This window comes from Eriocheir sinensis, chromosome 25 (genome assembly GCF_024679095.1).
Source record: "Eriocheir sinensis breed Jianghai 21 chromosome 25, ASM2467909v1, whole genome shotgun sequence".
In the NCBI taxonomy this organism is placed as follows: domain Eukaryota; kingdom Metazoa; phylum Arthropoda; class Malacostraca; order Decapoda; family Varunidae; genus Eriocheir; species Eriocheir sinensis.
Genome location: NC_066533.1, coordinates 10,048,286 through 10,061,911, shown reverse-complemented (window position 1 = coordinate 10,061,911; position 13,626 = coordinate 10,048,286). Strand labels below are relative to the sequence as shown.

General features: G+C 36.4%; 1 protein-coding gene across 1 annotated transcript; it reads right to left on the bottom strand.

Moving 5' to 3' along the window:
• Window positions 1-464: 464 nt before the first annotated feature.
• On the bottom strand, window positions 465-13,029 carry LOC127003325 (twinfilin-1-like). The gene is made up of 9 exons (XM_050869828.1): window positions 12,949-13,029; window positions 11,183-11,260; window positions 10,919-11,030; window positions 8,981-9,143; window positions 8,761-8,832; window positions 8,247-8,412; window positions 6,611-6,757; window positions 5,589-5,710; window positions 465-5,308 (listed from the first exon to the last, which is right to left on the bottom strand). The coding sequence occupies exons 1-9, from the start codon at window positions 12,971-12,973 to the stop codon at window positions 5,156-5,158; spliced, it is 1,038 nt and encodes a 345-aa protein (XP_050725785.1). The 5' UTR covers window positions 12,974-13,029; the 3' UTR covers window positions 465-5,155.
• Between the last annotated feature and the right edge of the window lie 597 nt (window positions 13,030-13,626).

The following is a 13,626-nucleotide window of genomic DNA, read 5'->3' as shown; positions in this document are numbered from 1 at the left end:
ACAATATTCAGTCCATACATGATGTATTACTATTCAACAACTATTTTGTGTAGTCCTACCACCACCTAGATTCTTCTACTTTCTGTGTTTACTGAAAGGGTTGCATTAAAACCAAGGAGATTATAATGTCTCTTTCATTATAACCTATCCTGGAACATCAAGGTATATGGACTTCCCCAAATATTTTGCATTTCATCTGGATCTGGATCTGGATTAATAATGCGCAGGGCACCTTTCAGGTGCATAACACGCATATTTGTGTTGGCTGTTGGGTTCTTGTTTGTCATCCAAGAAGAGTGTGAACTGATACAGCACAGGGGCTGTGAAACCATATGATGCAGTGCCAGGGTTTTAGTAGTGTTCATCCATCAATTTAGTTTCATAGTCATTTCAGACAGGAGGAAACATGGGTCACACAGGCCACCCAGGGAAAACAAGGAACCTTGAGAATAAAACCACATCTGTGAAAGTAGGAATTTCATTCAATAAAAAATAATCACCACACAAGGGTTACATACTCCATCACACAGCAAACACAACTCTATCATATAAAACACCCTCAACAGGTCACAATAGTCAAAGAATCCCTTAAAATCATCATTTCTAATTTTTTCTCAGGTATAAAGCATGAAAACCCACCAATACATTTTTCCAGCTCAAATCTTACACAGTAAGAGAATACTGGCATGTGGGAGCCCAAGGCAAATCCTGTTAATAAAGTATACAGCCTTGCCTTTACCCTGGCTGACTACTCCCAAGCATGGCAGTGGTAAGGGCACCAGCCCCCTAAACCAATGGTGCAGCAAGGCTCAGCGTTTTACAGTCGGCGCCAAATTACTTCACAAGACACGTCAGCTCTAAGCAGTAACAACTCAATGCCCCCGGCACTGCTCCACAATACTCAACAGCTTCGTACTCAAACAACAACTCAGCATTGCACACTGCTGGACAAGCCACATTAGCTTTAAGCAATAACAGCTTTACATTGATACACAAGTCACTGCAGCTCCACACTACCCTGCCTGGTACCAGGCACTGCTGCTGCTGCTGCACCAGTACTCATCTCCCACTTGAGCAACTCTTTGTAAGTTATGCATGGTTAAGCGTTGGTCATGGGCTGTACAACAGTTAGGTTATAAAAGCTCTTTGAAATATTGTAATAATATGCACTTATACCTCATGTGGGTTTCATCATACAAAGTCCAAACTAGTGAAACAATTACTTTAAGCAAAACTTGAGCATAAAATTATGTACTCTTCCAATACATCATAATATAAACTGGAGGGCAACATGACTAAACTCGCACTGATAAAATTTGTATTCTAAATAAATATTATTATATCATTGTAACAAAAATTGATTGTACTTACAAATTATGAAAGTGGTAAGAATAAATATATACATTCACCTCATAATTATCACAATCAAATTCATGTGTATTTTTTTCAAATATCAATATTATACTGCAACTCTTAGAGTAAGACTTCATCTGAACTTTGGTTGGGTTTTCAGCCTCAAAATAGCCATGTTTAGGAAAACTGGATGCACACAATGACCTCGTCACACAAAGCACTACAACTCAAGTGCTACACAAAGCAGGAAATAGGTACAGGAAGGGACACAGATATATGTGGTAGCACAGATTGTCAAGGCTCTGAGAGACCCTATGTCTGATATATGAAGATTTAAAATTACTTATAAAATATATTGCCTGTATCAACATGACAAGATAATACATGTATTGAAGAGGCAATTCAACCTGCTTCCTCTGAAGATGGTACATGTGATTTCTACCTCCTTGTCCATATGAAAGACTTATCACAATAATAGCTCCAAATCTTTTCAATACATTTAAGCGTTCTTGAAGCTATTGTGAAGACGACAGGTTTGTGGCACAGAGAGCAGCAATTCACTTTATCTATTCATTCCATCTCATGCAAGGGGGAGACACCTGCCAGGTGAAGGGGAAAGTTGAGTTAATCTCAGGTATGGCTCAGCTAAAGGAAATGAAACATAAGACATTACAGGTAACAACAGATATACTTGGCCCTGAGTCACATGCAAAAATAATCATCAAACCATCACTGATTGACTTGATATTTATGAAAATGTTGAAATATCTTTGGATTTATATCTATGCTGTAGTGCTTTGCAACTCAGTTTGGCAGGTTTTCTGTCCAAGAGTAAATTTAACCATGGCAGGTGCACATGAAAGGTATTGAGAACCCTGTATAGACAAATAATCACAATGTCAAAGAATCAACTACTACAAAAAGGAACAAGAAAACTCACCAGTAGTTTTACATTCTACGCCATTATAAAATATACTGTGTTGATAAATATATATATATGAAGCATTTTTATCTGGATGAGTCAGTTGATGTTGAAGAGATCAGATAACTAACTCTAGCAATACTGTCATTCAATTATGTCTTCTCAAACATCAAAACAGAATATATTATAATGAAAAAACAACCTGAGTGGAGAAGCTGAAGTAAACTGTCACATATTAAGCTTTTGAGTTAGGTATAATTTTTGTCATATAAAGTCAACCAAATAAATTCAATAGACCATGCAGGTAAGGACTATTTTGGAGTCCCAGGAATGTGGTGTAGGTAGCTGGTTGATCCAGTGCTTACAACTACTACAACTTGCTCATCAAAAAAATGTCACAGTGTACCATTTCACTGACACTGTATTCTCAGACTGCAGCTGTTGCTGGATGTAATGTTATCTCACTAATGTATAATAATCAGATAAGTAATAACATACATGTTCAACTGATTAAAACACAAAGAATATTTAGGTATTCTGAGCCCTAAAAATGGCATACACAGTCACTCACAAAAAGTGTTTTCTCACTAAAACTATCATTTAAATAAATGAATAAATTAATATGAAACAGAAGGCTGACTAGTCAGCTGTGAAATACAAAGCTTTAAATAAAACATTTTGAAAAACAAAGACATCCATTTCTGGCATGTAAATCAAGAGAATTTGGGAGCTTGTTTCCCTTGGATGACTCAGTTACATGTATAAAGGGAAAAACTTAAACAAAATGAAGTTTAACTTTCCTCAAGAGTATTGTCCATGTTTATATAAAAAGAGAGCTACATTGATAGTGTATGAGAAAACCAGTATTCAGATTTTTATCACTTCAGAAATGATTCAAACAAAAGAATTTGGATATGGATGCAAAAGGTTAACAAGCCATTGTAAAAAAATGCTAAACTTTCTGGTAGCAAATATATAAACTCTTATACTAAATTTTCTCAAGTAAGAAAACTGTACATGGTATTATGAAGAGTAATAAAGTCAACAATGGATATGAATTACTCAACCTGTACTCCTACTCTCCACAGGTATTATGGGCCTGTATCCCATCATGAAGGGCAGGATGATAACTACTGGGTCTGCATACCCAGGATGAGTGAACAAATATTACAAGCCTTGGACCAACAGGCACATAAGCTAATAGGGATGTAAATATCTGACTTCATCTTGATGTTATCAGGATGCTGCTTCCTCACCTCATTCCAGGGTGCAGCCAAGTCTGCTCCTATTGTAACAGAGGGAGATGCTAGTTGGATTTTTTTTTATTATCTAGATTAAGATTAGAATCAATGGTGTATCAATGTATTTTTTAAATTAACTTTTGCTTTGTTTCCATGGACATACATTTTTTCTATCATGATTTCCTTGCATCCGGCTTCAACCTCGTATCCTGGTTTGCATATGACTATGATGAAGAGCTTTACTATAACATATTATATGGATAAACTGCACCTTTTAGTTAGACAGTTCATGCTCTGTTTGCAATACCTGGCTTCCCAATTATACATTACAAAATTTGTTGTGACCAAACTCTTCATTTTTATGTCAGAAAAGAAAATGAATTAGAAAATAAACAGTCAACACCTGATCTGCCTCATCCCTGTAGTAACCCATTATGACAACAAGGCCCCCCCCAACTTCATGTGAGTTTCACTGCAACATTACCCCAAAACTATTCATCACTGATTTACTAATACTAATTATCACCCGATCTTTATTTTTATTGTGTTTACAATGTGAATGCATTGTGTTACTGTACTACTTTGTCACTTGTATTGTTTCTTTGTTGTTTTGGCATTACTGGATATCCAGAGGAAAGGATGGATTTTCAACAAGTGAAAAAAAAGAAGAAATAAAAAGCTCTCCTTAATCTGGGGAACTGAATTAATTGTACTGGAGGAGGAAAGAATCTATTTACTTAAATCAAGTAGTGAGGCATCAGTTATGTAGTTTGTTGCCCTAGTTGCATTGATAAAAAATCTCTTAATCACATTTCTCCTCCAGTTGAGGTATTACATAAGTGTTGCAGTTATCCCTTTACTCTCACCTCTGCTGAAAATGTTGAGTGCATATATATATATATATATATATATATATATATATATATATATATATATATATATATATATATATATATATATATATATATATATATATATATATATATATATATATATATATATATATATATATATATATATATATATATATATATATATATATATATATATATCATTTTGAGAGCTGCTAGAAATTAGGTTAAGAAATGCCTACATTTTCACACCTTTTGCTGTCTGTCTCTCAAATGTTTGGTATATTAGCCTTTATAAGAAAGTTAAATGGGAAAGTAATATAATATATGATACAGAAATAATGCAGATGATAACAATAATGATAATTATATAATAATAATAATAATAATAATAATAATAATAATAATAATAATAATAATAATAATTATAATAATTTGTAACATTAACAATAACAACAGTGATAATACATGTATATGTATCTGTCTTTAAGTTGTCTGATTTTTTTAATAGATATATCTTTTAGGAACAACATAATCCTTCTTTTGCAATGTATCATATCTATCACCTACAGGTTATCAGTATGAATAATCATTTTCAAAACTGTGTGGATGAAAATAGCTGGACTACCACTTCAGCCAAATATTATCAAATAAATAACATTGAAAACTCATCATGAATTATAGCAAACAAAAATTATAGGTTAAAATCAAGCCAGCTTATCCTTCTCCTGTCACTGGAAGCCTACAGATCCTCACCCTGGCTGGTGCGCCCCTCACCGAGGCTTCTCTCACTCGTCCTTGGGTGCCTTGGTCAGCCTTTTGGCCCCACGGTTGGCCGGGCCCTTGGGCTTGGCAAACTTGGGGCGATGAAGGTTTTGTTTGGGGTGAATCTCGTCAAGCAAGTATTCCTCTGTCAACTCAGAGCCTTCTCCAATTTCAAGCTGGATTTGAAAAATGGAAAATCAAAACATTAAATATAAAATTCGTACATAATGCTACACTAGTTTTAAGTTCTCTTAATGAACAAGAATTCAAATAATTTTTAATTAGAAAACTTTGAAATCTTATTACATTTTCCATATCTTGTCATTATCATTATTAGGTAGTCAGGAATGTAAGTCTCATTTACTTAAAGTATGGAATACAAAAATTCATCAGCTAACAGAGTCAGATTTGTGTGATATAAAACATACTTGACATTAAAATAACACAATTTCCTACTTTTTTTGCAATGAACAAGTTAAATCCATTCTCCAGGAGGTCTGTGACGGGGTTTTTGCTGCTGGAGTACAACATTCTCTCTTTGATGGGACAGGCATACCCGGGCATGGAGTAGATGAACACTGAAACACAGGAATTTGTGAAAAACTAATTTCTTAAAGTGATTCTTTACATAATGTTGATTTGCACATCAAATGTAAAGCTCTGACAAGAAATACATATACTACTTATAGAATTTCCTCATATTTAGAATTAACTTGCTTGCCACTGGAAGCCTGTTCAACAAATGGTTAAATGAAATTATAGTCTATGGAAATCTACACTGAAAATGCAAAATAGAAGCACAAAACAGCAACTAATCATGTCTGGGAGAAGCCTTTGTCCTACAGTGGTAGGATAAACTGAGGCTGCTGTTGATGGATGGTTTGCCACTTACAAACAAAACAATATCTACTTGTTTTATGGTTGATGTTTAAATAATACACTGTCACTGTTGAAATAAAAACAGATAAGTAAATAAATAAACAGCTGCTAAAACATCCCAAAACATATTACGAACAAACATCATCATGTTAAAACTGCAGTCAAGACTTCACCATAACTTTAATGTGTTTAAACACAGTAAACATGATGAAGTCTCAGAGTCAACTAAGTCAATAGTGTTAACTTAATGCCCCCTTTCCCAACCCTGGGGTCGCGACCCCGAGTGGGATCGCCAAGTGCTTTTCCTGGGGTCGCCAAGACCTCAAAATATCAAACATTGTGTTATTATGTTATAATAACACATATAAAACTAAACTAGTGGGGTCGCAGTCATGTCCAGAGGTGCATGATTGGGGTTGCCTGAAAAAATGTTGGGAATTACTGACTTAATGCAACCACCAAAATTAAGGAATGTATTAATCTAACATGAACGTGTCAAAATTCAAGTGGAGCAGAGAGATTTACAAGGCAATCAGCATAAGATAGACTGTATCCATAAGATTAGCTTAGCTTTAGAAGGTAAATTATAAAACACTCACACACGCTATGGTAAAAGTCTCCTTCATAATTGTGATCAAAGCGATATAGATGGTAGCGGGCGGCTGACTCTGGAACACGCTTTGGCAAGTCCCCCACGGCCAGGGATGCGGCAACACTCTCCAGCTGGATCTCCTCAGCAGTCATATCTGTTGGTGAAGGGGATTTCATCACGATTTCAGTGGCATAACGACCAGCTGCATTTAATATTTTCCAACCCTCAGATGACAGAAGTGAATGATGCAGACAGCACGGCTGGGAGACTACTTTAACCCTCTCGCGCACTTGGACGCCAATGGTGTGTATATATTTTTAGGGTCAAAGTGCACTTTCATGCCACTGGCGTCCAAGTGAACAAAAATATTATTTTTAAATAGTTATATTCAAGCCAATGGCGTCATTTTTTGGTTGAGCGTAAGTTTCCTCACTCTCTCCCAAATTAACTAATTAGCAACCCTCTCCATTGGTGTGGCTTTGAGCGCGAGGCATAAACAAAGGCAAATTTTGCCTCCCTCACTCATCAGTCAGATCATACGTCTTGCTACTGTGGGCTTTAAACCTTTTGTGGTCTAGGACGCAGCCGTATATGGCCGACAACATAATAGTGTTATATAGTGCAGTACAGTGATTTGATGGAGTCATTTTTATTTTATTCTTTTTACAGGCAATAACATATATTTTTTTAACTACGTAATGGCACAGAGGCCCTTGAAGCATGAGGTATATTACTCATGCCTGTTCACAGACGATGAAAGTAGCAGTGAGAGTGAAGAAGAAAGCATTCCCCACTTTGTGGGAAAAAGTGATGCCAGTGAACGAGACGAAGATTCCGAGGGAGGTGAAGGCACAACATGGGACAGGTGGGAGGACAGGAGTCTTATTTCCACACCCGGTCCCTCCTCCTCTACTCACCTGATCCACTCACAGGCAGGAGCTCCCTCCTCTATATCTCACATTCCTATAAACATTGATATTTGCAAATATGCAAGAAAGAAGGTGATAAATTAAAATTATCTCATTTCTCCTCGGGCGTAGCCTAGTCTACTTCTAAATTCAACCACAAGAAAACTGTAAGACATATTGAAAAAAAAAAATGTGTGATATTTTGTTGATTTCTGCTTTATAATATAAGCTAAAAAAGTTGAGTTATCATAAATTTCTAATGAAAGAAAGGCAAAAACAAATGAAAAAGGCACTTTCTTCAATTACCCGCAAATACTTCATGGTGCTAATTGTCTTATTGAAAATTTGAAGGAAGCATAAGAATCCTGATAAAATTCTGCTGTTATAAATGCGTGGTAAAAACTGACTTGAGCCGACAAGATACCGGATTTTACAAATGAGCACATAAAAGAAAATGTATTGAAACTTACGGTGCACGAGAGGGTTAATGTGCTTGAACTTCTGTTAAAAAGAATATAAGAGCAAGAATAAAGGTGGAAAATTAGAACAAGCAATCACAGTATTGCTCTATAAAAATGAAAGCCTAATGATAAGGGCAAATAATTAATGTCTATGCTAAGGATGGAGCCTTAATTCAAAAAAATTTAACAACAATTAATTTTTGCATGTCTTTCTAGCCCCTGAACCAGTGCATCCACCTATATATATACAATTGCCAACACCACTACAACCCACCTATCTTGAGCTGGACATACTGCAGCTCCCCTGAGGTGAAGCTTTTGACGGCTTCAAGGGCATCAGGGACCATAGGGAAGGTTATGCCAGCCATTGTTTGGTGTTTGGTGTCCACACTGATGTCCACGCCCACCTCCTGCTTTTTGATTTCATTGATCTCCTCCTCCTGGTGTGAAAACCGGAACAAAATAATTAGATATGACCGATCTTTTGGCATAAAAACACAACTTTTTCTAAAAATAAAAGACCTTAAAAACTACCTTACATGAAGTAATTTTGTTTAAAAAAATCTAGCTGGATGGGTGATATGTCGTGCAGGCCGGTGTATTTTTTACATCAGGAAAAATATTGATGTGGACTAATAATTTTATCTTTCAATATTCACTGCATGTTGTTAGAAGTGAGTACAAGGGACATGGCTCCTATGAAACATACAACTGCAACACAGGATAGCATTCATCCTCTTAACTCATCTGTTACTAAAGCAATAGTAGTTCAGCAATGGAACACTCACCCTTGCTGTCAGAGGCACTGGGGCTGCAGCAGCCTTGCGGTGGCGGTGCAGGCCATCTAGACTCACATCGTCCTAGAAATCATAATTCTTAAGTTATATATAGCAATAAAATTATGATTTCACAAACAAGCAAATAATTTATTTTTTATATATTTCATACAATTTGGATTATTGTATATAATTTCCCCAAAATACTGTAAAAATTTGAAATCTTGACAACCTCTACTGTGCCAAAAATCTCATCCTTGATCTGAGCTGCACCAAACTCCTTCCTGAGGGTGGCCTTGGTGGAGGCATACAGCATCTTCTCACGCACCGGAGAGTCGTCCGGGGACCAGGTGATGAGAACCCACTCGTACCCTCCATGGGCCTGACTGTCCAACCTGACATCATGGAAGGAGTTTATTCACATGCAATTTCCCTTCCACTGATCAACATTTGTAAGATGAACCTTTATTAATCATTTGCCTATAAAAAGTATTAGCTTTTCTTCAATGTCAACTTATTTCAAGCTCCAAAATCTCTTAACCAAACTTAAGGAGAGCATCTGCCGTGGATTAAAAAAAATAAATAAATAAATAAAAAAAAAAAAAAAATTCATGTCTTTGTACACGCCTAGGCTAGCTTGCAAAATATTATAAAGAAATAAGCAAAACTGACAGAGTTATGGCTGAGGATGATTTCTGTGGTGGTGCCCTAGTAGACTAATCCTTTGGGAATACTGAACACCCAATATGTTTCATTTATTGCCATAACTCGCAAGCATGGCAGCCATTATTCTGGGTACACTTTTTTTATTTGTATGGATGTTGGAGGTAGTTTTGGAGATTGAGATGTGGAAATTGAAGTGGTTGGTGGTTGAAAAGTGGTTTGACAGTGTTGTGAGTGAGGTATATTGGGTACACTGACGTTCAGAACTGGCAATTTTGATAAGGAGGGGGCATGTAATGGGTGGGTGGTAATGAAATGGGTGTTGGATGGTGGCCAGGATGGTGGTGGTGGGGTCAGAGAGAAGTTGGATGACAGCTGCTTGAGGTGCTGACGGTCACACACAGCAATATTACACCGGCAATTTCTGTACAAAATGGGCCGCGGGCTAGGTGTGAGGTCCTGAAAGGGTGGGTGTGAGGAGATGGTTGTTGGAGGGTGCGGGAGTGCAAGTGCAGCTAAAAGGCACAAATAATGTTTGTAAATAGATTCACAATGACAATACGAAACAAAAACATCATATATTGTTCGTAATAATGCCAAAAACATACCACAAACTCAACAATTATGAACCCTCCATAAATTGTAATTGCGTGAGCGAACACTCTTGTGGGTACATTGAGTTGAACTATCAAAAAGCTCAAAATGAGTTACTCTTTAACAATATAGACAAATCTGTGCTAAATATGTCGAGAAAACGATTTACTCGGATACGCACCCTCAAATCCAAGAAAGTCTACGGAAATCAATACGACCATTTCGCTTCCCGACTCGATAGAAATGGCCCATAACACCGACTTCTAGGCAACAGTAAGCTAAAAGATGTTACATTTCTTAATTTTTCATGGTTTTAAGCTGTTTTATGAAAAAAATAAAATAAAATAAAAAATCCTACGACACTGGGGTGGGGAGAAAATATAAAATACCAAAACGCTGTATGGGTTAACTCTTCTTTTTAGAAAACGGGAATTTTTCATCATAAGTTTTCTTTTCAATTAAGGGACAATTGTCGGAAAAAATTGATATCGTTAGATACACGAACAAAATTGAAAAAAATTCTCATCATTTAACAAAAGCAAAATTGAAAAATTTTCCATGATGAATCTTTTGGATTCTGCTTTAAGTTTCTTTGGTAATTGTTTCAGCAGCATAGGTCATTAGATGAGATAAATTTTTAGTTGAGTTTTGTTAAAAAATAAAAAAAATACATTTTATTTTTTCCTGCTATTATGTATCGACTTATAGATCTGAAAGTAAGAGTATATTACTTCACTATAAGCATACATTTCACATGAATATAATCAGATAATACGCTAATAATTAAAGACATGGTGGACGCTCCCCTTAAGACTACTCTACAATAATAAAAGTAATATTTAATACCTGGAACAGACCACCATACCCAGATTTTTGAAGTGATACTGACCAGGATAGAGATGCACCAACTCACCTATAAAGGATATATGAAGGCTGCTTGGGCTTCAGCATTGGCAGCACCACTGTGTCATAATCCTGTTCCCATGACTTGTGAGGAGGCTTCCAAGTTCCAAGAGTAAGAGCCTCTGTGTTGCAGAAAAAAAAACATTGTTATTGTAATAGTAACTTAAATCTTATGAAAACTTTAACAACAAAGATATATGTACAATATTTTTTTTATGTAAGTATGACCCAATGTGTTTCATAGTATGGTAGGAAAATCAAGAACCAGAACTACCATTGTCAATTGTGATTCCAAAGGCTCGGACGTTCCCATTGCGACAGTTACTGAAGAAACTCAGCAACTCTTCATTTGCTGAAAGGTGAAAAATAAAAATAAATTAATATCTAATCCATTTAAAATATACAAGTAAATATTACCTATTTTTCAGTGCTAAGGAGAAATAAAAGACAACATAGTATTAATCTGTAAAGTTATTTTGTCAAATCTGATCAAATTTTCCTCACACAATGGTGGAATTAGTTGAGTAATTACACTGATTACAACTGGTGTGAAAGAGTTGTTGTACTGATGGGAGGCACAGCTATGGCTGCCTTGATGTCCATGTATCTGTACTAGATGTTTTGATGCATGCCAAGATTGAAAATTCAAATGGTCTCAAAAGATATGTATAACAGAATTAAATAATATATATATATATATATATATATATATATATATATATATATATATATATATATATATATATATATATATATATATATATATATATATATATATAAAGTATAAATATGTACTAATTCAACATGTATATGAATTTATTACATGGAAGTAAATGTATAAAACATATTTTTCTTAATTTTGTACATCAGTCAACAATTAATAGAGGCAGAAAAAATACTGTTAAAGTACTACCAAACACTAGCCACATAAGTCCATCACAGATAATCACCATTCCTCAAGAATCAGTGTATGTATAGGACTAATATTACCAGAACAGCTACTATGCATGCAATGCTCAGCTCAATCCTGGAGTTATAAGCCTTTGAGTGCATAGTGACACTGAGTAGATTAAGAAATATCTCTTGAGCCCTGCAGACCTCACAAACATGGCTAGTTTAATGTGTTGTGCAGCACAAAGCCTAGAAATTAAATAAATGTAGGGAGGACAAAATTAACTGAAATTGAATTTGCTGATCAGCTCTGTACTGCATGACACTAAACTAGCCACATAACTCCTGCAGTGCTACAGGAATACTTCCTATTCACCTTAAACACTGTATACACATGGAAAATGTCTGTACTTCTAGGTTGATTTGGGCCATGTATACACAATACTTGTTTTGGCAACTTTTCATTCTCTGGGTCATATCTTCTGAAGTGGAAATGTAAAAAAAACATATCCGTAGATGGAGGGAGTGAGTTCCTGTGTTAGGATTTATCCAGAGGGCTCCATGACAGGGGGAAGATGGCACCCTTGAAAAGAGGTTGATTTTGAGTAGAAGAGAAAGTTGGGGAGGCTTGAACATCCTTGCGGGAGAAAATGCAACCCTACAAAAAATGTTCCAAAATGATGTACATCCAAGAATTACCAAGAGCCTTTAATGTGGAACTGTATAATTTGGCGTGAAAAGCTGTTCGTCAACCCCGTGGCCTCCCCGGAAGCTGTCGCGACCTGACCCTGCCTCGCCGGGTGGGATGCAGGTCAGAGAAAGTCCCCCTCGGGTGCACGGCTCACAAAGGAAACAATGAAACAAAAACTCTGAAACCACACCAGCAATTCAATACTTTATAATCATCGTAAAAGCTAAAAATATACAACTGAGAGGCCTTCCCCGGGGCACCGTGGGCGTGTACCAGCCGGGCAGGAGGCACGGAAACGCCCTCGGCCCGCCCACTCCGCCTCAGCCCACCCCACAGCCTCTCCCCACCCTTCCTCACGCCCATAAACACTCACAATGAACTATACAGAGCCCAAAAGATTCACCTGGTTGTATTTAAGTCATAATGGTCACTATTATCAAGAGTAAAGCGGAAATTACCTGTTATCCCTGTTTGATGTGACATGTTTTGCTCGCCCTGAAGGTTTCGTCGCAGACCGTCTCGGCGACCATCACCTCTATTTCGGGTCAAGTACTAGCATTTAACACACAATAAACAAGTCTTTATTACACTCTTCACAGTCAATAATGCTGAGAGGGTCGTAAAAATAGTAGAGGCTTTAATATGTGCATCACGACGACCATTTCGGATCGGCAGATAACATTTTTAACGAATACCATCAAGATTTTACCCACTTTTTCACAGTTAATAATTCTGATAGACTCATAAAAGTGGTAAAGATTATGTAATGGGGGTGAATAAGCTGTTTGGGATCATTTCTAATACTTTAATACGCTGATGATGATGATGATGATGATGGACGTGATAACAGCATAACTCCGGTGTTCTGAAAATACACACACACACACACACACACACACACACACACACACACATGGTTTAACATGTCTCGCATATTACGAACTAAGCCTTACCGAAGAATGTGAAAGCCAGCAAGTTACATAGCATCCTGCGAGAGAGATTTACATAGATTTACACAGATATTCAGACCACACAGACCCTATTATATATATGGTCCAGATTATATAGGTTAATTGTCTGTCCTTAAACTTCAGTGAAATGGTAATATGTCAAATGCCACCCAGTCTTTGCATTTC